Source organism: Pipistrellus hanaki (assembly GCF_964339955.1).
Source record: "Pipistrellus hanaki genome assembly, chromosome: 6".
NCBI classification, from domain to species: Eukaryota; Metazoa; Chordata; class Mammalia; order Chiroptera; family Vespertilionidae; genus Pipistrellus; species Pipistrellus hanaki.
The window spans coordinates 31722944-31750329 of record NC_140508.1 but is presented as its reverse complement, the minus strand read 5'-3'; the positions used below and the strand labels follow the sequence as shown (position 1 = coordinate 31750329).

Sequence of the window (27386 nt, the reverse complement as noted above, 5' to 3'; positions counted from 1 at the left end):
CCTCCCGGCCCCGCTGGTCCCTCCGGTCCTCCCCGCCGCCTCGGCCAGGCCGCAGCCCCCAGCCCCCAGCCCCGGAGACTGCCTCTCCAGGGTCCGCCCCGCCGCGGCGGCCCGGGCCCGGCCGCTCCTCCCCCGATGATGTCACGTCCCCGGCCGCCCCTCGGCCGGCCGCGCCGCCCCGCCCCCGCTCCCCCGGCCCCTCGTCCCCTGGGCCCGCCTGCTCCCGCCATCCCTCCTCCCGCGCGCTCCCTCCCTCCGGCTCCGCTCCCCCGGGAGCGGCGGCGGCGGCGGAATGGCCCGGGCCCGCGGCCAGGCCCTGGGGAGCGGCGGGCGGCGGCGGCCGCGGCGGGGCGGCGCGGGGACCGGGCCCCGGGGGGAGCCGGCCGGGCTGCTGCTGCTGCTGCTCCAGGTGCTGCCGCCCGGGGCTGCGGCTGGGCCGGGGCGCCGGGGCAAGCGGGGCGCCGGCGGCGGCGGCGGCGTCTGCTGGCCCGGCGCTGCCCCAGCCTTTCCCCGGGACGCGCGGCTGCTGCTGCTCCTGCCTCCCCTGCCGCCGCCGCCGCCGCCGCCGCCGCCGAGCTCCGCGCCCGCAGCCTCCGCCTCCCGGATGGTAATCAGCGCCCCGCGCCGGCGCCGCGGGCGGGCGGGCGGGAGGTGGGGGCGGCGAGGGGAAAAGGGCGGGCAGCCCCGCGCCCCCTCCTCGCCGGAGGCAGCTGCTAGGGCGCCCAGGGGCCCCCCCTCCGACGACCGCGGCCCTGGGCAGCCGCCAGAGCGCGCCTCTGGGGCGCCTCCGCGCGGACCGGGTGCCGGCTGCGCTCCCGCCCTCCCCGCCGCGCTCACGGTCCGCCCGCCGGCGCTCAGGCCGCGGGGGAATCCCTCCGTCTCCCCGCCCCGCGCCCCGGGAGGGGTGGGGACGGCGCTGGCGCTCGCGGACCCGCTTTCTCCGAGGGAGCGCCCCAGAGGCTAGCGCGCACCGAGCCGCCGGGACTGCGCGCTGCGCTGCCCGCTTGGAGGCGTCGGTGCCGTCGGGTCCCCGGGAGCTGGGACGCCCGCAGCCTCCGGGGGAGCGGATCCCCCGTGCTGGGGGGAGGGGGCGCCTACCCACTGCGCGCCCTCATGTTCCCCGCGCAGGACGCTCTGCCCCGCGGCGGGCTGCACCTGAAGGAAGAGCCGCTGCTGCCTGCGGGCCTGGGCTCCGTGCGCTCCTGGATGCAGGGCGCGGGCATCCTGGACGCCGGCACCGCGGCGCAGAGGTAAGCGCTCCGAAGCGACCCAGCAGCGCTTTGGGGTTGGACGGCTCCTCGCCGCCTTCGCTCAGGCGCGGGGTGAGGGGAGCCCCAACTCTGGACTGTCCCGGCAAGCTCTCCCGCCCACCCGGCCCGAGCGTCAGGGCTGTCTCCTGAGGATGCGGGGCGGGCGGGCCGGGGCGGGGCTTCTGCCTCCCATCCAGGCTGTCCCGGCTCTGACTTCTGACTATTGCAGGTGAGCCCGGCCCCCCCCCCCCCCCCCCCCCCCCCCCCCCCCGGCTCTAAGGAAAAGGCATCCCGCCTGCCCGCCGTCCTGAGCCAAGCCCCACAGCTACCCGCCGTGTAGGAACGGTCACTCCCCGCTTCCCGGGCAGTCCCAGGGCCTCTCCAGGTCCCATTCCAGGGTTCAAACCCAGCCCCCTCTCTGCTTTCCCACGACCCTCAACTGGAGGATGGGTGCGCTGGGTTGGGGAAGCGGCCGGGGGCTGAAGAATGGGAAAAGATGAGGCGGGCGCGTCCCTCTTTGCTAGCTGGAGTGACTGGGGCCGGGAATGGGGCAGGGCCGCTCAGGTCCCGCCTCTTCTCGAGGTGTTTTTCTGGTGGGTCCTGCGGGAGGCTGGGTGTCCCTGGGAAGCCCGCACCCACACCCATCTCCTCTGGCTCCTGGGCAGGGAGGCTGGGTGGGGGGTGGACGCCTGGATTTGGGAAGGAAGTTTAAAGATGTGTTGACCTGCCCCTACGACACTAGGGCCCCAAGCTATTTGTATCTCTAGTTGTGAGCATGGGGGGGGGGGCCGGAGGGGGGGGTTGAGGGAGGGTAGCATGGAGAGGTGTGGCCTCTGCAGACAGCTGGGGCATGTGAAAGCCGGTTCCCAGAGTCCTGAGCAGCTGCCCGTACAGCAGCCTGAAGGGATTCTCATAGGGGATGGCCTGGCGCCCAGGCCATACAGTCACATCTCCTGTCCTGTCCAGCCCCAGCCTTTCCCCTAGCCCCCCTGTTTCATGCTCAAACTGAACCAGTGGTTCTGCTCATCCTTTTATGACCGTCAGGAGGGAGTGGGGGAGAGGGTGTTCTCTGGAGTTCATCTCTTCAAGAAGAGAAAGGTCTTGCCTCCGCATTAATTCACTCATGATAAAAATTGGAAAATAGGAAACAAAACCCCACCTCTCTAATACAACTACTGTCAACACTTTCCTCCCATCTTTCTTCTCATTACATTTTTTTTTTTACCCCCGTGCTATGCATACAATTTTGTGTCCTGTTGTTTTTCTGTTGGTTCTGGTGTGTGTTTCATTTTGACATAATCCATTTCTTACTAGTAACATCGCCCGGTGTTCCTCTCCCCCACGGGCAGTGTGGTGAAAGCACCTTATAACCGTGGATACGGGAGCTGCAATGGGGTCGCAGGGGTTTCAGGGTCCTCCTTCTCTCGGGCCCTCCCCTGTGCCCCAGCCCCAGGCGGCAGGTTGGATGAGGGGGGAGCAGAGGTGAAGGAGGCAAGTGGCCCTGTAGCTTCGGTGGGTGCAGGATGTGTGGGGCGGGGCTGTGCCAGGGGATTCCGCCACCAGACGTGTTGTCTTCACATGGGGTCTTGACTGGTGCTTGGGATCAAATTTGAGTCCCCAGGGCCACACGGCTGGGCCCAGGCCTGGGCTGCACGTCTCCAATCCCAGAGGCTTGTCTTAGGACACAGCCTGAGAGGCCCCTCCTCCTCATTTGAGTGACTCTGGGTCACCTCCTTCAGGAGAGCAGGCCAATCCTTTCTCCTCGTTCTCCCCCAAGCAGCCCAGCCTCTCTCCTGTTGGCATCTCAATCCCCAGCTGGTCTCCTACTCATCCCAAAACAGCAACAACAAAACTTCCTTTCCTGCCCCCACCTCCCTCTTCAACCTCTGCCTGGTCCCTCTCCCTCTCACCTCTGAGAACCTGGCCCAGGAGCACTGCCCCCAAGGCTGCTTACCTGTCTCTGATGCTCTCCTTTGCCCCATGGTCACCTGGTTGTCAGGGCTGCTGGAAGTTCCCTCTGTGTCCTACTCCTGACCTCAGTGCCCACAGACCTCTTTTAATGATGACATGCCCTCCGCCACTTTTCTCTCCGGCTGGTGGTTAACCTACCCTGGTTTCCTATTGTCCAACCTCAGCCTCTCAGCCCTCCCCCAAACCATCTGCCGTGCACTGGGGACCAAAGCAATATTTCCAAAGCACTTTTCTCTGCTCGCGTCCCTCTTCCGTTAAAAACTTCAGTGACTCCCTCTTCCTCCCAGATAGTCAGCATTCAAGGCCAGTCACAGGCTGATCCCAAATTTCCTTGCAGCCTTTGTAGGATACCTGTCACTCAGCAATGTCTCCTGAAACAGTTCCCCTGTTCCTAGCACCCACATGCCCGCCGAACTGTCTTACCCAGTACCTTCTCTCTCTGCGCCCTCCCACCCAACCCAAGGGGATGGTTTTCGGTGCTGCCTAAGGCCAGAGTCAGCCGTGCCCTGACTCTCCCGAGCTTCCTGAGCTGCTAGCCTGTCCCTTCAGAGCAAGGAGGGTGGCTTGTTCGTCCTGTGTCCACAGCACGAGGACAAGCACGAGCAGTCAGCGGGGGCAATGAGCATCTGGTGGAGGAGACAGGAGTGCGTGTTGGAAGATTCCCAAACCCCTTTCTGTTGGGCTCCCCTCTCCACTCTGGTGGTCGCCAGGATCTACCTGACCCCAGGAGCCAGGTACTGGGGCAGCTGCTGCTCCCCAGCTCTGCAAAGCCAAGGTTTACAGGAGCTAGAGACGGAGAAGCCCCAGAGCCTAAGGACAGTAGGGAGGTTCTGCAACAGGAAGGAAGTTCTCAGCAAAAGGGGGATGGGCCCTAACCAGTTTGGCTCAGTGGATAGAGCGTCGGCCTGTGGACTGAAGGGTCCCAGGTTCGATTCCCGTCAAGGGCATGTACCTTGGTTGCGGGCACATCCCCAGTAGGGGGTGTGCAGGAGGCAGCTGATTGATGTTTCTCTCTCATCAATGTTTCTAGCTCTCTATCCCTCTCCCTTCCTCTCTGTAAAAAAATCAATAAAATATTTTTTTTAACCAACATGCATGCCCTTGACTGGAATCGAACCTGGGACCTTTCAGTCTGCAGACCGACACTCTATCCACTGAGCCAAACCAGTTTCGGCATTTATTTATTTATTTATTTATTTATTTATTTTTAAGAGGGATGGGGGAGCCCTAGCCGGCTTGGCTCAGTGGATAGAGCGTCAGCCTGTGGACTGAAGGATCCCAGGTTCGATTCCGGTCAAGGGCATATGCCTGGGTTGCGGGCTTGATCCCCAGTAGGGGGTGTGCAGGAGGCAGCTGATCAGTGATTCTCATCATTGATGTTTCTCCTCCCTTCCTCTCTGAAATCAATAAAGAAATATATATAAAAGAGGGATGGCGGGAAGGGGCTGCGTACCCTCACACTGGAGACGACAGTGGAGCACAGGGAAGTCTGGTGCAGAGCCTGGCAGGGTCTTCCAGGTGGAGAGCTCTGCACAGGACCCTGGCCATTGCCATGACCGTCCCCTCTCTGGGCCAATAGGACTTTGGCTTTGAGACTCATATCCCAGCTTCCCCGGCTCCCCTTCAGACCCACATCCTCTTGTTAGAGAGCTTGGCACAGAAGCCACTGCCCTGCCTTTCGATGGGATTCCCAGCCCGGGACCCACGCAGGACCCAGGCCAGCCTCCCCTCCAGCTGGTCCCATCGCACTTGCAGGGTCCTGAGAGGCAAGCCAGCTGGGGCCGCCTTTCCTGTAAGCAGCTGCAGGCCAGCCTCCCTGCTAGGAAATGCTTTTGTTTGCTTTAATAATTAATAGCCGCTCATCAGCCTGGGACCTGGCAGACAGGCCTGTGGGTGGGCGGTGAGGGAGTGGGCAGAGAGAAGCAGGGTGGCCAGTCTTTTTCCTCCTTGTGTAGGGACCTCGGTGGCTGAGGCAGTTTCCTGGGGCAGGTGATCAGAGCCGCTGCGGGGGCAGTGGGGGCAGGGGATACGAAGCAGCCCCGAGCCACCTCTCCTTCCTGCAGGCATCTGTGGACATGGCTTCTGAACAGCTGCCTCTAGCCGCTAGGTCCTCCTCTGCCCGCGTGGTCGAGGTGGGTGCACACCAGCGAGCTTCTGCTTTTATCTTCCCTGGTCCGTGGCACAGCCAGGCTCTGGGCATGTCGGGGTGGGCAGGACTAGGCCAGTAGATCTTGGCTCGGGCCAGGAATACCAGGCCCAGCTTGATGGTTACCTGCAGTCCCAGGGGCCAGTGGGACGCTTGGAGGAAGTGAGGATGCAGAGGAAAGGGGGAGGGGGGTCACTTAGGGAACCATGCCAGGGTAGGGAAAGGACAAGCAGTGTTTAGCAGAGACTTTAGGGAAATCTGAGACGAGGGTTTAGATGTAGTTAGATATACATCTTTTGCTCCTTCCACCTTCAGGGGGAGGGTGGTCAAAAAACAGCCTCTCATTTCTGATGACCTCAGGGCTTGTCCCCACCTTGCCCAGCATCCCAGACTCCGAGAGGGATAGGGCTCAAGCCAAAACACCGTCAGAACCCTGGGCTGCCGAGGAGGGTAAGGGAGGGTTTGGTGCTGAGCAGGAGCCGGAAGCAGCCTGAGGGTGCCCCTGGGGGGAAGCCAAAGCTCCAGCCTCAGCCACTGGTCCTCTGTGGTTTGAGTTACTCGTTTTAAATTGCTGGTGTTTATAATAACCATGTAGTCAAGGATGTGAGGAACCACTAGTGGCCTGAGAACAGAGCAGAGAAGGTGAGGGAGGTGTTGTCTGTATTACCCAGTCATGGCAAAGCCCAGCAGCTTCTGTGAGAGGGGCTCTGGGGCACCCTGCTCAGCCTCACCAAGGAGCACCTCCAGGCACCGCGGGGTGGCCCTGGGACCACTGGGTGGCCCTAGCAATAGCAGCCAGGCAACTTGGCAGCCCCTAGTATGTCCCCATATCACCCCTCTGTACTCAGGAGCACAGGCCCAGACTGTGAAGGTCAGGCTGTCCTTGAACTTGGACTCCCAGCACAGTGCTCAGGAAGCCCATGCACACACCATGTTTGCTACAAGGCCAGTGTCCTCCCAACAAAAACTAGCTGTGCAGCTGAAACCAGTTTGGCTCAGTGGATAGAGTGTCGGCCTGCGGACTGTAGGGTCCCGGGTTCGATTCCAGTCAAGGGTATGTACCTTGGTTACGGGCACATCCCCAGTGGGGAGTGTGCAGAAGGCAGCTGATCAATGTTTCTCTCACATCGATGTTTCTAACTCTATCTCACTCCCTTCCTCTCTGTAAAAAAATCAATAAAATATATTTTAAAAAAAACAAAAAACAGCTGTGCAAACCACAGCTTTTTTTTTTTTTTTTTTTTTTTTTTTTTTTTTTTGTTACAGTTGCCTTTAACTTTGGGGCTATTCCAGAACAGAAGATGGGAAGGGCGTGAGTGGGCCCCGGTGGAAGTATGAGAGTGACTATTTTCTCCTCCCATAGCCTGGTTCTTTGGTTCAGGGGCAAATGGCCCACCACCTTGGCTCCCTCCGGAGTTGGTAGGAAAGCGTTTTGAACATTTTGTTGAAAACAGCATTTTTAAGGAAGTGAGATGTATCATTCGTTTTGGAGTGTTAACAAAAGGTAGTTAATGTGGCTGTTTTCATCACTCATCTGCATTTACCTGGAAAGGCCACTTGTGTGGCAGGCTCTGTGCTCTGATGAGGCTAAGCGAATGAGCTGTTTCTGAATGAGAGCCCCAACCCCAAAGGTGCCAGGTGAGGCAGTGCTCGTGCCTGCCGGCTTCTATGGCTTCCGTGGCTTCCGTTTACACCCTGCTAGATGGCACTCCTCCCATGCCCCCTGCCAGCATCTGATTCCTACCACTTAGGCTCCCAGGGCCTGCTCTGCCCACTTGCACTTCAGGCCAGAAGTACCTGCGAAGTATTTCGGAAGCCCCCCGCCAATGGCTGGCTGGAGCCGGTGGACAAATACCCCGGTCCTTCCAGCCTTCTGCGCAATGACTCCAAAGCAGTGCTCTTGGCTGTTTCCAGGGCTCCAGTGCGGTTGCCCACAGTAGTAACTTTTCGCTAATGCACCCTTTATAAACCACCTTTCCTTTTCTCTCTCACTCCCCACCTCCACCCATGTTTCCCGACTCCTCTCCCACATAAGCTTTGCATTTGAGGGTTCTGCTTCGGGGGAAACCCAAATAAAACACTTGCCTCTCCATTCGCCAGAGGCTCTACTCCAGTCTCCCTTCTTTTAGGCAAAGGGGTCCTATCGATAAACATTCTCGCCGTTTCTCCCCACACTTTGAACTTGGGCAGCCCCACTGTGGAGACCCCAGGATCAGAGGTGCTGGCCTTCCTCTACATCTGTCTGCTTCTAAGCTAGTGAGAGAGCAGTGAGTGGTCCCACCTCCCACCTGTATCCAACACACCTATGCCCAGGCCAGGGTTCTCAGACCTCTCCACATCCCTGGCTCTCTTCTGAGTTTCTTTCTGGTCTTTAATTGTGGTTTGTTTTCTCATTACAAGAGCTTCAGCTATTCCCGAAGGGAGAAAAGCAACATTATTCTCTCCTTGCCTCTCCCGACCCTCTCCTTTGGGGCTTACAGTTCCATTCGGGTGTGTTGGTCGGTCACCTGCTGCACGCTGGGGGTGGGAGTGGAGGTGCCAGGGGGGGACCAGGAGAAGAGAGGCCTACTCCAGACCAGCCTCTGATGCCCTCACTGATGTGCTGGTCCTTTGTCATTCTCTGTCTCTCAGTTCATAGGAATGCTAGAATGTCTTTAAGCAAAACCTTTTCTATCTCACCTTGATCTTCTCACCTATCTGGCTGGGTTTGAACTGGGTAAACTGGAGACAGTCACAGACCAGGAGCAGGCCTGGGTGTGCCCAATCTGCAGTCTCCTGGCCTGCAGGGGCTGCGGCTGTCACGTTGTTGTGTTCAGGATAGGGATCCTGTCTCACAGCTCTACACTAACACCTGGGCCCCACTGTTTTGCATGGGTGGGTTAGCCCAGGAGGATTGTGCCTCTGACCCACTAACCAAGGCGGGGAAGAGAGGAGAATGCTGGGCTGTCTCAGGGGAAGTGGGACTGAGTCTATGAGACAGGGAAGCCCCTCCATACTCCCCAGCTGGCAGCACCAGTGTCACAGACCCCAGGCTAGGGTACCTGACCTCTACAAGAATCCCCTCCTTGCCAAAACCGGTTTGGCTCAGTGGTAGAGCGTCAGTCTGCGGACTGAAAGGTCCCAGGTTCGATTCCGGTCAAGGGCATGTACATTGGTTGCGGGCACATCCCCGGTAGGGGTTGTGCAAGAGGCAGCTGGTCGATGTTTCTCTCTCATAGACATTTCTAGCTCTCTATCTCTCTCCCTTCCTCTCTGTAAAAAATCAATAAAATATATTTTAAAAAAGAAAAAGAATCCCCTCCTGTGGGGAGGGTGGACCCTGTGAAGGGAGCTTGGCTAGGGGCTTAGGCCAGACTTCCCAGGTCTGGTTCTTAGGAGGCTGGCAGGAGCCGGCCGGTAGGCAGAACCCAGGACTGCCTGATATCTGCCAAGAGGGATGGATGGGAGAGACCAGCATCATTGGTTTTCTCTTGGCCTGGGGAGTACAAGGGTGTCTGAGGAGAAAGGGTGTGTTGAGTGGTCTAGGGCCATGGTCGGCAAACTGCGGCTCTTTGACCCCTTGAGTGTGGCTCTTCCACAAAATACCATGGCCTGGGCGAGTCCGTTTTGAAGAAGTAGCATTAGAAGAAGTTTACATTTAAAAAAAAATTTGGCTCTCAAAAGAAATTTCAATCGTTGTACTGTTGATATTTGGCTTTGTTGACTAATGAGTTTGCCGACCACTGGTCTAGGAGATTGTGTTATTGCCCTGCATCCACCCTTCCTCTCTTAAGACCTTTTTTGCTTTTCTCTGTATCTTCACGCCCTGCTGTCTGAAAGCTTTCCAGTGTCTTTCCTGGGCTAGATGACAATAAAGGGCAGAGTGATCTGGGATGATTCCGCAAGCCCATCCCCTTCTGGCCTCCTCTCATCGCAGGTGGTCCTGGAACCTGTTCCTGGGAGCTTTTCTCCCCCCAAAGTGGTCCTGAGACTGGAGGGAGGAGTCAGGGTTGCTGCCTCATTAACATATTCATCAACAGTAATCAGGGACCTGCTGTGATCAAAGCCCTCTTGAGGGAATTTGGAGGGTCAAGGCCAGGACTTCAAAGGACTGTAGCCTGAGGGGGTGGAGGTGGGGGTGGGGAGAGGGAAGAGGAAAGATGAGGGGATTAAGGGAGAAGGATGTCCTTAGAGAAAGGAATTTGTGTAGAAAAACCCTTGGTGTGGAAAAGCTGTGGGTAGTCCCCCTCCTCCTCCTCATCTTGATCTGGACAAACCAGACCCATCACTTCTGCCTCTGGAACCAACATGTCCCATGGACCACTGGGGCTCTCAAGCAGGCTTTCGAGAGGAGGAACAATTTGCATTTTATTGTTTATGTATTTACTGGACTCTGGGAGTAAAAACACAACGAGCCTCTCAACTCTCAAGCCCATGACATCTCAGATATTATGGCTTCACAGGAAGAAGAATACGTTTATTTTGTCGAGGTTTTTGTTTTTGTTTTTGTTTTGTTTTGTTTTGTTTTGTTTTTATAGCAAAGGTGGAAATTTATTGAAGAACAAGTACATACTCCCACAAGGGGAAGGGGAGAGAATCTCACAGCACAGACTCCCATGTGGGGAGGGGGAAGAGTCCCCTTAAATTCTATGAAGAAAAATCTTAAGTCGTGATGAATATGGCAGGTGCTAGCATGTCCGTGGTGGGACTCTGGTCTAAATGGCTCTCAAGGTAGCCCCACTACCCCATCCTCCTCTACCCCTGCTGCAGCCTCCCCTTTCCCACCACACTGCCCACCCGCCTGCAGCATCTTCTCAGCCCTGCCTGGCTTCAGACTCTTCCGGTGGCCTTCAGTCATGTTTCCCAAACCACATCCCTCGACAGAAGTGCTCCATAGTAGAGTAAGCATGGTGTCTCAGTTATCTACTGCCACATTAAAAAATAAATAAATAAATAAATAAATAAATTGCTCCAAAACTCAGCAACAAAAGACAACAAATTTATTATCTCACACAGTTTCTGAGAGAGTCAGGCATCAGGGAACAGCATAGGTGGGTGGTTCTGGCTTAGGGTTTCTTTTTGGTATATGCAAGTAAATTATTTTTTTATTTTTTATAAAAATATATTTTATTGATTTTGTACAGAGAGGAAGGGAGAGAGATAGAGAGTCAGAAACATCGATGAGAGAGAGTCATCGATCAGCTGCCTCTTGCACACCCCCTACTGGGGATATTGCCCGCAACCAAGGTACATGCCCTTGACCGGAATCGAACCCGGGTCCCTTCAGTCCCCAAGCTGACGCTCTATCCACTGAGCCAAACCGGTTTCGGCGCAAGTAAATTATTTTTTAAATTGAGATATAATTGACACACAAAATTACATTAGTTTCAGGTGTACAACATAATGATTCCATATTTGTATTTATTTATTTCAAAATGATCACCACAGTAAGTCTAGTTAACAACTATTACCGCACGGTATTATTCACTCCTGGAAGCCTGATGCACGAAATTCGTGCAGGAGTAGGCCTTTCTTCCCCCGGCTGCCGGCACCGCTTCCCTCTGGCACCCGGGACCCAGGCTTCCCTCACAGCCCTGGGTTCGTCTGGAAGGTCATCAGGAAGGACGTGCGGTCTAATTAGCATATTATGCTTTTATTATTATAGATAAGCCATGGCTCAGGGTTTCTTATGAGGCTGCAGTCAAGGTGACAGCCTGGGCTGCCGTTATCTGAAGGCTTGAGTGGGGCTGGTGGATCTGGTGGATCTCTTTCCAAGGTGTCACTCAAGTTAGTGCTGGCTGTCGACAGGAGGTCTCGGGTCTTCTCCACATGGACCCTCCATAGGGCTGCTTGAATGTCCTCGCCACATGCCAGCCAGCTAGAACAAGGCAGAAGCCACAGTGTCTCTTATGATCTAACATTGGAACTCATATGCTATCACTAGTGCTATAGTGTATCAGCCACGCAGACCAATCCTGACACAGTGTGTGAGGGGGACTACACAGGGCATGAATACCAGGAGGTGAGGAATCTGGGAAACCATCTTCGAGGCTGGCTACCACACACCAGGAGCATCAGCTTGAGCCAGGCCAAGTGGGGTCCATTCCTGGAGAGTGTCCCAGGCCTCCCTATACACAAATGTATGCTATGGAGCCCCATTTCCCAGCAATTGTGGCCATAGCACCCTTTTGTGAAGGAGGGATCTGGAGCTACAAGAAATCTAAGGGATATACTTTGGAGGACCTTGACCCAGAAAAGGAAGTCTAAACTGTTTTTTGTGTCCCTCCATAGTCTCGCACTTTCAATATAGCCCTTTGTCTCCTCACTTCACTTTTTGAAGTCTGCAGTCCAGTGACACTAACACTCACACCTACTGCCATTTCTTATGCTGTCTGGTCTGCTCTTTTGTGGGTCCATGAGGAGAAGACATGTTAACTCTTACTCATCCCTCAAGGACCAGCTAAAGGCCACCATCTCCATAAATCGTTCCCTCATCTCTCCCAGAAAGAATTCATCCCCCCCCCCCCTTTGCTTTTATACTTCTTAATATAGTAACATCTTTTGCAGGTCACCTACCACTTTGTCTTGGGTTACAGCTCTCTGTCTTCCCTCCCCTTCCAGGCATTTAACTCCCGCCCCACTCAGTGCCATGTGTTCAGTGCTTGGTACATCATTGGAGTTCAGGAAATATTTGGTAAAGAGGGTCCTTCCCCTCTTGCTCTCACATGGCCTTGCTTCTGAAAATAGTTCCTGGTGACCCAGGAGAAAGCCCTTGACAAGGCCAGACCAAAAGACCCTCCTGCCCAGGGAGCCAGGGGCTGTCTTTCCCGAAGCAGTGGTCAGCAAACTTATTAGTCCACAGAGCCAAATATCAACAGTACGATGATTTAAATTTTTTTTGAGAGCCAAATTTTTTAAACTTAAACTTCTTGTAATGCCACTTATTCAAAATAGACTCACCCAAGCCATGGTATTTTGTGGAAAGCCACACTCAAGGGGCCAAAGAGCCTCATGTAGCTCTAGAGCCGGAGTTTGCCGACCACTGTCCTAAAGCATGGAGGCAGGTGCCCCCACACCCACAGAGTCGCCCCCTGCTTTTAGCCAAAGCCCAGATGCAGGCCGGGCAGACAAATGGCCCTGAGCCAGTTTGATGTCCATGAGGGTCCAATGTTTATCATCACCTCCCAGGCAATGCTCAGGCTCCTGGACACAGCCATGGACTGGGTGACAGTGGGGTATTTCTTCCAGGACCTGCTAACTGCTCCTGGATGCCCTAAAGGGCCGTCACAGGAGCCTCTGGACCGTAACATGGGTTGTTCATGCGTTTGGTTTTGGAGATCAGCCTTTCAAAACGTGGGGCCCCAGGAGAAGCCTGGGAGGGAGCCTGGCTGGGACACCTTTGCTGCCACTGCCTGTTCCCTGGAGAGCAGGCTGAGTGACGGCTGAGAGGCCCCTGCCTGGGCTGCAGGACCCTGGCAAGCGTGCAACGGGCCCATCCAATTTATTCCTTGCCCAGAGTCAGAGCCAAATCCTGGCCAGCCCCACCACCTGGCCAGAGGCGATGGGGTCCTGCTCTCTGAGAGCACTTCCGGTGGTTCAGATGGGGTCCTCTCTGGGAGCACTTCTGATGGTTTCCATGGGGTCCTCCTCTCTGAGAGCACTTCCGGTGGTTTCGATGGGGTCCTCCTCTCTGAGAACACTTCCGGTGGTTTCCATGGGGTCCTGCTCTCTGAGAACACTTCCGGTGGTTTCATTGGGGTCCTCTCTGAGAGCACTTCCGGTGGTTTCGATGGGGTCCTCCTCTCTGAGAACACTTCCGGTGGTTTCGATGGGGTCCTCCTCTCTGAGAACACTTCCGGTGGTTTCATTGGGGTCCTCTCTGAGAGCACTTCCGGTGGTTTCGATGGGGTCCTCCTCTCTGAGAACACTTCCGGTGGTTTCCATGGGGTCCTGCTCTCTGAGAGCATTTTTGGTGGTTTCATTGGAGTCCTCTCTGAGAGCACTTCCGGTGGTTTCCCGCTCCTCTCTCCCCGCAGTGGCGTGGGCCTGGCACGGGCACATTTTGAGAAGCAGCCTCCGTCCAACCTCAGGAAATCCAACTTCTTCCACTTCGTGCTGGCCATGTACGACCGGCAGGGGCAGCCCGTGGAGGTGGAGCGCACGGCCTTCATCGACTTCGTGGAGAAGGACCGAGTGAGAGGCTCGTGGGCTGGGCGGGGACGGAGCACGGTGGGGGAGGGCAGGAGAGCTTCAGGGGTCCCCTCCCACAGGGCAGGTGCACGGATGGCCCGTGGAGAAGTAGAGAAGGGAGGCGGTGTGAGTGGGTGGGAGGGAGGGGAAGAGGGTGGCTGTAGAGAGGAGGGCTGGGTGGGGGATCCCTGGGAGCACCCTCCCCATCTTGGCCCTGTAGGAACCTGGGGCTGAAAAGACGAACAACGGGATCCATTACCGCCTCCGGCTGGTGTATAACAATGGTGAGTGGAGCCCCACGGCGACACCAAATACCCCGTTGCAGGGCTGAGGAGGCCCCTGCCTCCAGGTGGGGAGAGTGTGGAGTGTGCTCCAGTCATCCGAGGCCACAGATGCTCCCCACACAGCAAGCCCTCTCCACCTTTCCACCCTCAGGACTTCGGACGGAGCAGGACCTCTACGTGCGTCTCATCGACTCCATGTCCAAGCAGGTGAGCCAGCCCAGGGGTGCTCTGGCCTCCTCGGGCCCCCATCTCTGGTGGTGTGCGTGAGCATCCTCATCCCTGCCTCCACCTCCCCCATGGCCTGGCTCCCTCAGGTATTGCCCCAGCCTGTGTGGTCCTTCCCCTCTAGCCGAGAAAAAGGACAACATCTGTACAAAGACCTCATCCTAGTCATGTCCCCTGGAAGCCCAGCCTAGACAGAGGGATTCAGCCGTACAGGGTTTATTGGGGAGGCAGACGGGCTCTCAGGAGAAGAGAGGGAGGGAAGCGGAGCAGGGCAGGGGATGCTCAGCATGGAGGGGGTCTCAGCTGCAGTCCAACCTCAGCCTGCTCCACAGGGAGCCCTGGAGAAGGAATGACAACAGCGTTGTCCCCCCTGAGGCAAGGAAGCCAGGACTCTGTGCCCTGTGTGAGTCAGTAATTGGCTGGGGAGCACTCCCAAGGGGAGCTTGTAACCTTCCAGACATTTTCAGGCAAGGCAGCGCCTATGTGTGAGAGCCAGCCTCAAGAGGAAACACATGGCAGCCAGCACTCACTGTAGCTGGGGGGAGAAGGGGGGTGCATTGGTCCAGGAAAGGGGATGAGGTGGGGCCCAGAGCTTCTATGGTAGACCCTCAGCGCTTGCTGACGTGGAAGGTCACAGGAAGGAGGCTCAGGGGCCAAGCTCCTCAAGGGCTCAGGAAGACTGACGCCCCAATGAGCCCTGATGGGCTCTTGCTAGTGCAGAGCTGCAAGCCTCTTGCAGAGAAGTGGCAAGTGCACATGAACCGGGAGCTGAGCTCAAATGGGCCCATCAGTGGCCTGGAATGCCATTTGGGCTTTCCAGCAGTTTCTGTCTAATCCCAGGACAGAGGGAGAAACAGTTTCTTTCTAGAAACTCTGTGGTTGCCGTCATGGGGGAGGCAGACCAGGCAGGCAGTGACCAAGAGGGATTGTGTGGGGACAAGCGTGGAAGTGGTTGAGGGAGTCCAGAGAAAGAAGGACCCCACAAGTGGGAGTGGCTGGGCGGCTCAGGGGTTATAAAGGGGTCATGCAGTTAGGAAGGTTACTCCTTGCTCCAGGGCAGAGGGTGGAAGGGGGGGGGGGGGGGGAGTGAGTGAGGAAACTGACCCAAAGTCCAAGGGGAGACCCTGGCCTGGGCTGGGGAGGTGATAAGAATGGAGAGAGGGAGTCTGATTAACCAGCTGGGATAGCCTAGAGCAGTGACAAACTCATTAGTCAACAGAGCCAAATATCAACAGGACAACGATTGAAATTTCTTTTGAGAGCCACATTTTTTAAACTTAAACTTCTCCTGACTCCACTTCTTCAAAATAGACTCGCCCAGGCCATGGTATTTTGTGGAAGAGCCACACTCAAGGGGCCAAAGAGCCGCATGTGGCTCTCGAGCCGCAGTTTGCCAACCACGGGCCTAGAGGACAATGTTTGTGAGCAGAAGCGGAGGTCCACAAGGGCCATGGGGAGCGTGGGGATAAGAGTGTCTCTCCTCCCCCCTCACCCCCGTCCCGTGTCTCCCCTCCCCCCCCCCCCCCCGTACCCACCTGACCTTGGTCCTTGGTCCCAAGCAGAGCTGGACCTGGAAAGAGCTGCCTGTGGACAGACAGAATCTTCAGAGTTTGTGCCACTGCTGTCTGTCCTGGTGGTAATCCTGGTTTGGGGCGCCAGGCTCCAGGTTCCTGCTCTCACTCCTAGCCCCCCCCCTCCGCCCCCCAGTGACTTGGAGGGTACTGGTGTTCCCAGGGGGCAGCACCCATGTCCCCCCTGCACTGGGACCTCAGAGGAGCCTGCAGCCACTTGAGCCTGTGCCCTTCCTCCCTCCCCAGGCCATCATCTACGAGGGGCAGGACAAGAACCCGGAGATGTGCCGCGTGCTGCTCACCCACGAGATCATGTGCAGGTGAGAAGGGCTGGCTCCCTGGCACCTTGACCTTGGCTGAGATTTTGTCAAGGACTCCCCCCCCCCCCCAGGTCCTGCCCACTGCCACTGCCACTGCCACTGCCACCACCGCCCTCCTTGCTGCTCCCTGGGAAAGCCTGGGGCGGGGGTGGGGTGGGGGTGGGGGTGGTGGTGAGGAAAGAGGGAGGCCCCTGGGCACAGTGCTCGCTAAGAGAGGGTCCTTGAGGCCCCATTAACCTGGCCTGTTTATGTGGCTCTGCCAAGTGTTTTTGTAAGAGAAGCCTCAGCCACTGCTGGGAAGCTTCACTAATAAAGCTCAGGGGAGGGCTCTCTGGGGATGTGGGGGCAGGGCCCGGGCCTCCTGGATTCCCTCCAGAGCAGGAGAGAGGAAACTTTGCTGCCTCCTACATGACCCCGGGGCACTTCCTGGGAGGGGGCAGGGGGAGAGGGGGCACACAGCTATTGGCTCCCCTTCCCCATCACCATAAGGCGTGGCCTTTCTAGGCAAGATCTCCCCAGGAGATGCCAGTCAGACAGCGTCCAGTTCCTCCTACATGGAAAAGAGAATGCAAGGTGGTTGGATACGAAATTTTAGTTAGAAAAAAATAGATTTAAAAAAATCTGGTTGGGATGAAGGCTGCCTCTGGGAAGTGTAGTGACGTGACAAGGAGGGGCCCAGGAGGCTTCTGGGGCGCCGGGTACTACGTGGTGTTTGTCGGGGGCTGTTAGATGGGCAGGTTCACCCTGTGAGGACTCCGGAGCTGCATGCTTACCATCTGAGCTGTCTCTGTGTGAATAAAGAGAGAGAGAGAGAGGCCCTGTGGGCGGCCAGCCGCCTGCCCTTTCCCGATCCTCCAGCCGCAGCATACCTTAGGGACAAGGTTCCCTGCCAACCTTACCCCCTGGGCTGGACCCTCACTGCCTTTCGCCCCCAGGTCCCTGGGAGTGAGTCCCTCTGGCCCTAGGATTCCATACCCAGACACACACACACGCACACACGCGCACACACACACACACACACACACACACACATCTCCCTCTCCTTCACTCCCTTTCTCCTTCCCTCCTCATCTTTCCATCAGCCGGTGCTGTGACCGGAAGAGCTGTGGCAACCGGAATGAGACACCCTCAGACCCCGTCATTATTGACAGGTACAGCGAGGGGAGGCCTGGGCACTGCCAGGCCTGGGCAGCCTGGGCTCAGGCACAGAGTGGTGGCGGCTCCAGGGAGGGATGGAGCTGCCCACCCCTCTGTCACCCCCATGTGGGTGGCTCTCAGCAGAAAAAAAAAGTCAGACACCAGGGAGCCACCAGCCGTGGCCCCTGAAGGAAGCCTTGGTGGCAAACTTTCTGGGGCTGGGCTTAGGAGCTGTGCTCCCTGAGGGGGCCTGAGGAGGGGAAGGGATGGGGGAGGGGAGTGGGATGTGAGCTTGCAGCAGAGAGAGGCTGGGAGAATGAAGGCACTGCTGGTTCCAGTCCAGATGCCACCTCTGCACTGTTTGACTTGACTTCTCTGAATGTCCCTTTCCTTCATTTGAAAACTGGAGAAATACTTGACAAGTTCAAAGGATTGCCAAGGTGATGCATGTAAACATTTATTCTCACCCTAGCCGGTTTGGCTCAGTGGATAGAGTGTTGGCCTGCAAGCTGAAAGGTCCCAGGTTCAATTCCGCTCAAGGGTACATGGCCGGGTTGTGGGTTCAATCCCCAGTGGGGGACTTGCAGGAGGCAGCCGATCCATGATTCTCTCTCATCATTGATGTTTCTCTCTCTCTCTTCCTCTTCCTTCCTCTCTGAAATCAATAAAAAATATTTTAAAAAATTTTTTTAAATTATTCTCCCACCATAATTTTTAAAAATTAATTTTTGAATAGGAAATACATATATAAGGTAAAAAAAAAAAATCAAAAGGTATTACAAAAGAGTAAATAACGAAAAGTAAGTCTGCCCCACTGCTAGGTATACCATGCTACACACACTCTTTTGTATTTTGCCTTTTTAAAAAGAACTGTAACACATATTACAGGGGCAAAATTAGGTTTGCAGTTGTGAGTACGTGAGACACAGAGTTTATTCTTGCATTATTTTCCATATGAATAACTATAAAGTTATTTTGTAGTTATTTTGTTAATTTGGCCCCACCTTTTATACCTTAAAAGTCATTCCCGCCCTAACCAGTTTGGCTCAGTGGATAGAGCGTTGGCCTGGGGACTGAAGGTCCTGGGTTCGGTTCCCGGTCAGGGCACGTGCCTGGGTTGAAGGCTTGATCTCCAGTAGGGGGCATGCAGGAGACAGCCGATCAATGATTCTCTCTCATCATTGATGTTTCTATCTTTCCCTCTCCATTCCTGTCTGAACTCAATAAAAATGTATTTTAAAAAAAAAAAATCATTCCATACTGGAACATAAACCCTGCCTTGTTCTTTGTAACAGATAAAACATTCACAAAGTACAGATTTTTAAATTGAAAAGAATTTACAGCAGTCTCCTACCTCTGCCTCTGATCCATCCTTCGCCCTCCAAATAAGCAATCACTGTTAGCAGCGTCTGGTATATCCTTCCTGAAATAGTCTATGCATACACAAGAAAACACAGATATACGTTATTTTGCACCTTTCCCTTTATTTTTATAAAAGGGGGCATATTAAATGTACTTTCAGCACCTTTCTAAAAAGTGGGCACATGTAGCTTTTTATCTATCGGGAAGCTTATCTCACGACACGAGAAGTTTCTTTACTCTGTTTGTGCTACTGTAAAGTATCCCATTGCATGGATAAACTGACATTTCTTTAGATGGTTCTATAGCTCTACAATTTGGCTGTTTTCATTCTTTTTCAGGGATAAAATATGCTGCAGTGAATTACTCTGTGTCATTTTGCACATGTATGAATTTTACAAAAGATATTACGAAAAGTAGAATTGCTGGGTCCAAAGATAGGTGCATTTATGATTTTGATAGTTATTGCCTGTTTACCTCTGTAGAGATTATACCGATTGGCATTCATACCAACAATTTTGAGAATGCCTGTTCGCCACACTCTTGCCAATTATGTACGTTGTTTATTCATTCAGCAAATAATTTTTTAAAAATATATTTTTATTGATTTCAGAGAGGAAGGAAGAGGGAGAGAGAGAGAGAGAGAGAGATAGAAACATCAATGATGAGAGCGAATCATTAATCGGCTACCCTCCTGCACGCCCCCTACTGGGGATCGAGCCTGCAACCCAGGCATGTGCCGGGACTGGGAATCAAACCCTGGCTTCCTGGTTCATAGGTTGACGCTCAGTCACCAAGCCACACCAGCTGGGCAACAAACAATGTTTTAATGTCTCCTTGTGCCAGGGCGTCTTCTAATACGCTGTGGATTAAGCAGCAATGAAAATCGACAAAAAGCTTTGTGTTCATGGGCTTACGATCTAATAGGTGAGACTGACATGAGCCGAGTGGATAAAACAGATAGCATGTTAGGTGGCGATAACAGCTAAGGAGAAAAAGAGAGCCATCGGGAGAGGTCAGCGCACGCCCAGGATGGGAGTGCTGCAGTTTTAGGTGATGGAAGGAAGGCTTCACTGAAAAGATGACATTTGAGCCAAGACCTAAAGGAAGTAAGAGAATGAGCCACGTCTGAACCTGGGGGGCAGAATGGTCCTGGCAGGAGGGCCCCTGGTGTGTTTAAGGAACAGCAAGATGGCCCAGGTGACTGGAGGAGGTGATGCCAGAGGGTTAATGGTGGGGCAGGAGGAAGGCAAGATCATGCAGGGCCTTGTAGGCTGAGTGTGGGCCATGCATGTAGGCCCTTGTAAGGACTTGGGCGTTTATTCTGAATGATGTGGAAGCCGTTGGGGGGTTTGGGGAAGAATGATATGACCTGATTTCTATTTCAGCAAGGTCACTGTAGCTCCCGTGTAAAGATGACCTGCAGGAAGCGAGGGAGGAAACAGGGAGATAGGTGCCTTAGGAAGCCATTTCAGTTCTCCCAGTGAGAAATGATGGAGGCTAAGGCCAAGGATGTTATAAGAAGAGGTTGTATTATAAGAAGTGGTTAGATTCGGGATGTATTTCACAAGCAGTGTTATGGAAGGAGAGACAAAGTTACAGAGAGAAGTCTGTGATGTCCCCAAGGTTCCTGATGTGTACAACTTAGAGAGAACTTTTGTTTACTGAGAAGGAGGAGATTTCAGGGGGAGCAGGTTTGGGAGGAGGGAAATTGGGAGTTTGGTTTTGGATGTGTTCTGTTTAAGATGTTGAAAAAGCAGCTAAAAATATGAGTATGGCCTGGCCCGGCTTGGTTCAGTGATTGAGCATTGACCTATGAACCAGGAGTTCACAGTTCGATCCTGGTCAGGGCACATGCCCAGGTTTCCGGCCCAGTGTGGGCTATGCAGGAAGCAACCGATCAATGATTCTCTCTCATCATTGATGTTTTTATCTCTCTCTTTTCCTCTCTGAAATCAATGAAAATATATTAAAACAAAATAACAACAACACATGAGTATGGTTCTCAAGGGAAAGATCCAGGATGCAGATAGAATTTAAATGAATGAAATTGGAGGGAATGAGTGTTGGCAGAAACTAGAATATGTTCAAGAACTTAATCCTGGGGTATCTAGTGTTTGTAGATCATAGAGATATGGTAGCAATGAATGAGAAGGAGCGGCCAGTGTAGTCAGAGAGAAATCAGGCGAGTACAGTACCCCAGATAAGGAAATATTCCAAAAAGGACACAGTGGTCAACTGCATCCCATGCTGCTTGTGGATAAGATAAAAAGGACCAAGGATTGACCACTGGATTTAGCAACATGGGGAACATTGGTGACATCAATAACAGCGATTTCCATGGAGGGGAGAAGCAGAAGTCTGGCAGGGTAGGTTTAAGAAAGAATGGGAAACCCTAGCCGGTTTGGCTCAGTGGATAGTGTGTCTGGCCTGAAGTCTGAAGGGTCCCAAGTTGGATTCCAGTCAAGAGCACATGCCCAGGTTGTGGGCTCTATCCTTTGTAGGCAGCTGATCAATGTTCTATCTCAGCATTGATGTTTCTATCTCTCCCTCTTCCTTCCTCTCTGAAAGCAATAAAAATTAAAAATTAAAGAATCGCTTTAAAAAAAATGAATGGGAGAAGAGAGATTAGAGACAATGACTAGAGGAATTCTTTTGAGTTTTGCTGTAAAGGGATCAAAGAACGTGGTGCTGGCCGGAACACAAGGTAAGACCAAGAAAAAATATATAGCCGAAACCGGTTTGGCTCAGTGGTAGAGCGTCGGTCTGCGGACTAAAAGGTCCCAGGGACGATTCCTGTCAAGGGCATGTACCTGGAGTGCGGGCACATCCCCGGTGGGGGGTGTGCAAGAGGCAGCTGGTTGATGTTTCTCTCTCATCGACGTTTCTAGCTCTCTATTTCTCTCCCTTCCTCTCTGTAAAAAACCAATAAAATATATTTTTTTAAAAAAGAAAGGAAAAGAAAAAATATATAGCTTGTTCATATGCTGATGAGAACTCAGTAGGAAAGGGGGAAATGATGATGCAAGAGATAGAAGAAAGACTTGCTAAAGCCGTGTCCTTTAGCTGGCAAAAGACATGGGACCCTGTGCCCAGGACTGGTTTTAGCTGAAAGCACGAAGTTATCCATGAAAACAGTAGTGAAGATGGGTAAACGGGTACATACAATGTGGGAGCTTGCAGACATTCTCTTCTGATTGCTTTGTTTTCTCAGAAAAATAAGAAGCAAGGTCAACAGATGAGGATGAGGATGGAAAGGGAGACATTAGGCATAAAATAGTTGTCCAGGGGAGCGAATGGGCCATGGAAATGTTGTGTGATTGCCAAGTAGCACTAAAGACCCTCCTGAGGTTTGTGGTCATAAATTTGAAGTGAGAACTTTCTCCAGCCATGCAGACCTGCACACATGCAGGTACGATGAAACACGAGAGGGCAAGAGAGTGAACGCAAGGGGTGTTTACAAAAATGGAACAAGCAGTTTAAGCTGGTTCAGGAGAGGACTGTGGGAGAGTGAAGAGAAGGCAGGATACGTGGAACATGGGTTCCGATGGAGCCAAAGAATTATTGGAGTTGAGGTAGTAGCAGGAGGTTAGAGAGTGGGCTGCCTGTAGGTAGGGTTCTTTGAGGATTGCCTTCATGGTCCTGTGTGACCTTGGGAGGCTGGAGACAGGCTGTTGCAGGAGAGATGCTCAAGGAGTGGAGAAGAGAATGTGTTGGAAGCATTATATGTCGATATTGATATTGAAAACACCAAGAATTATTATTACTTTTTAAAAATATATTTTATTGATTTTTTACAGAGAGGAAGGGAGAGAGATAGAGAGCTAGGATGTGCCCGCAACCCAGGTACATGCCCTTGACCAGAATCAAACCTGGGACCTTTCAGTCCACAGACCGACGCTCTACCACTGAGCCTAACCGGTTTCGGCTGAAAACACCAAGAATTATGATAGGACCAATGTTCAAGAGCATATATAGTGATCCAGGAATAAAATCTTCAAGGAATAGAGGCAGGTGATCTCAGGGTTGAGAAATGACTGCAGCAAGCACTGATTGCCATAATTTCCCCCACCTTTCTTCATCATAGAGGTCAACTGTGATATCCCAGTGAATTCCGTTGCTCTCACTCGGAGGTTGAGCACACTTTCATGTATTTAAAGTCTATTTCTATTTCCTTTCCTGTGAACCATTAGTGCATATCCTTTATTTATTTTTCTATAACAGATTGGCTTTTGTTACTGATTTGTAGGAATATATGTTAAGGAATATTTGTGCATCTTTGTCATGAGTTGCACAAATTTTTTTCTAGTTGGTTGTTGTCCTTTAACTTTTTATGGTGAAACTTTTACCCAGTCCCTCAATTGTTTAAATACTTTGGGTTTTCATCCTATTTAGAAATACCTTTATCAGGCCAAGATAATTTTTAAAAAATCTATCCTGTAGTTCTTCTAGTAATTTTATGGTTTCATTGTTTACATTAAATACTGGATCCACTTGAAAAAAAATTGTAAGTTATTATACCTAGATAATACATAAGAATTTTTATAACAAAATAAAAACGAGGAAGCATGATAATCACTGTACGTTTGTGAACCTACCAACAAACTTAAACTTAGAACATTAAAAATAGCATTGATGCCACCACCGTCTTCCTTCCCCGTCTCATACCACTGCCAGCCCCTTCCCAACGGTAATAAATTGAGGTTTGTGTTTATCATGAGCTTGCTCTTTAAAAAAAAATAAATGATCACAATTTGTATAATATTAAGCATGTTGTTTAGTTGTGCTTATGTTTAACTTTATAAAAATTATGTTATTTTCTATATAGTAGTCTTCTAAGATGTTTTTAAATTCAGCATTATATTTCTGAAATTTTCTGTTGCTATATTTAGCTGTTGTTCGTTGTGTGTTATTTTTGCTATGATAAGCAAAGCTGTTATGCACAGTCTTGTTTGTTTCTCCTAATCTGAGTAGGTACAAGAGTTTGTTTAGGATAGAAACCTGGCACTGGAATGCAATGTCTTTTATTCATTTTTCTTATTACACTAGGCAGGCCTTCCAGTACAATGTTGAATAATAGCATTGAGAATGAACATCTGTCTTGTTCCTGATCTTAGATGGAAGCACTCAAGGTGTCACCATTATGTATGTATGTGGGTGTGCATGCATGTATGTATGTTTGCATGTATGTCACTATATGTTTTTCATAGATGCCTTTTATCAGGTTGAGGAAATTCCCTCCTCTATTTAGTTACTGAGAGTTTTTATCAGGAATGCATGTTAGATTTGCCAAGTGCTTTTTCTGCATCTTTTGAGGTGACCTCTTTTTTAGTTTATTATGAATTACATCAATTGGTTTTCCAATGTTAAAACCAACCCTATATTTCCCATATAAACTTCACTTGGTGATAGCATATTAACCTTTTAATATACTGTTGGATTTGATTCAATAACACTTTATTTAGAATTTTTGCACTGATATTCATATGGATATTTGTCTCTAGTTTTCTTGTAATTTCTTTGTCTAGTTTTGATATAAAAAATGAGTTGGGAGGCATTTCTTCCTCTTCAGTTTTTTTTAGAGTTTGGGTAAAGGTGGTGTTACTTCTTCCTTAAGCTCTTCTAAGTTGGGCTTTGTGAATTTGTATCTTACAAGGAATTTGTCCATTTCTTACAAGTTGCTGAATTTGTTGGCATAAAATTGTTAATAATATTCCCTATCCATTTAATATATCTAAAATCTGTAGGAATGTCACTACTCTCATTTCTGGTATTGGCAAATTGTATCTTCTCTTTTTTTCCTGAGCAATATAGCTACAGGTTTATCCATTTTATTGATCTTCTAAAAGAACCAGCTTTTTATTTCATTGGTTTTCTCTATTGATTTTCTATTTTATTTTATTTTATTGATTTTTTACAGAGCAGAAGAGAGAGGGATAGAGAGTTAGAAACATCGATGAGAGAGAATCATCAATCAGCTGCCTCCTGCACCACCCCCACTGGGGATGTGCCCACAACCAAGGTACATGCCCTTGACCGGAACCAAACCCAGGACCTTTCAGTCCACAGGCTGATGCTCTATCCACTGAGCCAAACCAGTCCCAGTGATTTGATTTTCTATTTTCTATGTTTATATTTATTAGTTGCTATCTACTGCTTACTTTGGGCTTAATTTTCTCTCCTTTTCCTGGTTTCTTAGAGTGAAAGCTGAGGCTTTCTTAGTTGTCTAAAACAGGCTTTCAGTTCTGTACATTTCTCCCTAACTACTGCTGAAGGGGTATACTCAAATTATGACATGTTTTCATTTTTATTCAGTTAAAAATACTCTCTCATTTCCCTTTTGAGTTTTTTTTAATACCCATGTTATTTAAACAGCCAAGTATTTTTAAAGAGAGTTAAACAATATGAAAGAAATTATATATTTGCCTATGTAGTTACCATTTCCTTTGTGTCTTTTTAAAATATGTTTTCTATTTTATTATTAGAGGCCTGGTGCATAAAATCTGTGCACGAGTAGGGTGACTAGGCCTGGCCTGCGATCAGGGCCGATCGGGGCCTTCCTTCTTCCCCTGGTGGTCAGTACACGTCATAGCGAGTCATCAAACTCCCCGTGTGCTGGTTGAACTCCCAAGGGGACAATTTGCATATTAGGCATATATATTATTGTTTTTTATTCCTCACCTGAGGATATTTTTCCATTGATTTTTTATTTTTATTTTTATTTTAGAGAGAGAGCGGAAGAGATAGGGAGAGACAGACAGAAATATTGATGTGAAAGAAACACATTGATTGGTTGCCTCTTGCATGAGCCCAACCAGGGTCCAGCCCAGGAGGAGCCTATCACCAAGGCATAAGCCCTAGACCAGAACCTTGTAGCTTCCCTGAGTTAATTGTTTTATCAGCATTTTTAAAATCCTCGTCTAAGGAATGAGGGTATTTTTCCCATTGATTTTAGAGAGAGTGAAAGGGAGGGAGGAGGGGGATAGAGAGAGGGGGAAGAGAGAAAAAAACACTGATATGACAGAGACCTATCGATTGGTTACCTCCCAGGTATCCTGACAGGGGCGGGGATTGGACCTGCAACACTGGTATGTGCCCTTGACCTGGAATCAAACCAGCTACCCTCGAGTGCATAGGCTGACACTCTTAACAACTAAGCCACACTGGCCAGGGCTTATCAGCATTTTATTATTTTTTAATCTTTATTGTTCATATTATACAGATGTTCCTCTCCCCCCCCCCCCCATTGCTCTCCTCCACCAGGTTCCCACCCCACTCTCTGCCTTTCCCCACCCATCATTGTCCTCATCCATAGGTGCACAGTTTATGTTCAGTCTCTTCCCTCATCCCCATCTCCCCTTTTCCCCGAGAATCGTCAGTTTACTCCCCTTCCATACCTCTGATTCTATTATATTCACCAGTTAATATTGTTCATCAGATTTAAAAAAAAAAAAAATTTTTGGTTTTTAGATTCATTTGTTGACAGTTACATATTTGTTGTTCATAGTTTTTATCTTTATTTACTTTCTCTTCCAAAAGAACCCCCCTTCAGCAATTCATATAATTCTGGTTTGGTGGTGATGAACTTCACCATATATTGGTGAAGCTCTTTATCTGGCCTTCGATTCTAAGTGATAGCTTTGCTGGGTAGATTATTTTTGGCTATAGGTTCTTACTATTCATCACTTTGAATATTTCTTGCCATTCCTGTCTGGCCTGCATGGTTTCTGTTGAGAAATCAGCTGACAATCGTATAGGTGCTCCTTTATAGGTAACTATCTGCTTTTCTCTTGCTGCTTTTAATATTCTCTCTTTGTCTTTTGCTCTTGGAATTTTAATTATGATTTGTCTTGGTGTGGTCTTCTTTGGATTCCTTTTGTTTGGAGTTCTGTGCGCTTCCTGGACTTGTAAGTCTAATTTCACCAGGTGGGGGAAGTTTTCTGTCATTATTTCTTTCAGTATGTTTTCGATATCTTGCTCTCTCTCATCTTCTGGGATCCCCATAATTCTGATGTTGGTTCGCTTGAAGTTGTCCCAGAGTTTTCTTACATTATCTTCAACTTTCTGGATTCTCTTGCCTTCTTGCTTCTGCAGAGGAGTGTCTTCTGGCTCTTTATGTTCCAAATCTTTGACTTGATTCTTGCGATCTTCCATTCTGTTTTTAGGACTCTGTATAATATTTTTTATTTCAGACAATGTATTCTTTATTTCTTGTTGATCCCTTATTATTTCTAGTTGATCCCTTTTCATATCCTCATAGGTCTCATTTATTTTATCGGCCTTTTCTAGGAGATTCTTGAACAACCTTATAAGTGTGGTTTTGAACTCTATATCCAGTCACTTTTTGTCTTCCATTTCTTTCGTTTGTGATCTATTTCATTGTCTCGGCATTTTCGCAGCTTCCCTGATGGGGCGGAGTTTCAGGGTGGAGCCTACAGCCTTGGCTTCCGTCAGCCACGCCCTATGCGACTCCTGAGTCTCAGAATTCCTCAGGGTCCTTCAGTACTCGCTGCAAGCACCTCTGAGAGTGAGGTGCTCTCAAGTTTCGCCTGCTACCAAACAGTCTAGTCTCTCCCCCAATGGGCCTGGAACTGGGGTTCAATTCAGTTGGAAGTGGGATTGGAGGTGGTGTTCAGAGCAGTCTGGAGCCCCTGTTTCCTTCCCACCAGGGCAATCCCGCGGCACAGCCAACCGTCCCTTCTCTGTGCGCAATGTGCACGCCTTTGGGGGCTCTGCCTTTCGCCGCTCCCCTGGGATTCTGCCTTACAGCCCAGCTCCCTCTGGATGAGCCTGGGTCCCTAGGGTCTGGCCTAGAACTGGGGTTCAGAGCAGTCAGAACTGGGGCTCAGCACAGTCCGGAGCTTTTATCTCCTTCCCATTAGGGAACGCCAGCCAGGCACTCAGCCTCCCTCCTCTCCGGCTCCGTCCTCTCCGAGTGCGCCGCGTGTCTCCGT

At 51.2% G+C, this 27386-nt stretch overlaps 1 protein-coding gene across 2 annotated transcripts in view; it reads left to right on the top strand.

Moving 5' to 3' along the window:
• The first annotated feature begins 205 nt into the window (after nucleotides 1-205).
• The window catches only part of EBF4 (EBF family member 4), a 50960-nt gene continuing 23779 nt past the window's right edge, over nucleotides 206-27386 (top strand). For both annotated transcript variants that reach the window (XR_014795245.1, XM_084886882.1), the window contains exons 1-7: nucleotides 206-607; nucleotides 1129-1250; nucleotides 13383-13539; nucleotides 13757-13820; nucleotides 13972-14027; nucleotides 15863-15936; nucleotides 17019-17087. Coding sequence is in view for 1 of the 2 variants with exons in the window: in XM_084886882.1 (XP_084743008.1) it covers nucleotides 293-607; nucleotides 1129-1250; nucleotides 13383-13539; nucleotides 13757-13820; nucleotides 13972-14027; nucleotides 15863-15936; nucleotides 17019-17087 (857 nt within the window). In the remaining variant the exon portion in view is untranslated. The remainder of the gene's footprint in view (nucleotides 608-1128; nucleotides 1251-13382; nucleotides 13540-13756; nucleotides 13821-13971; nucleotides 14028-15862; nucleotides 15937-17018; nucleotides 17088-27386) is intronic.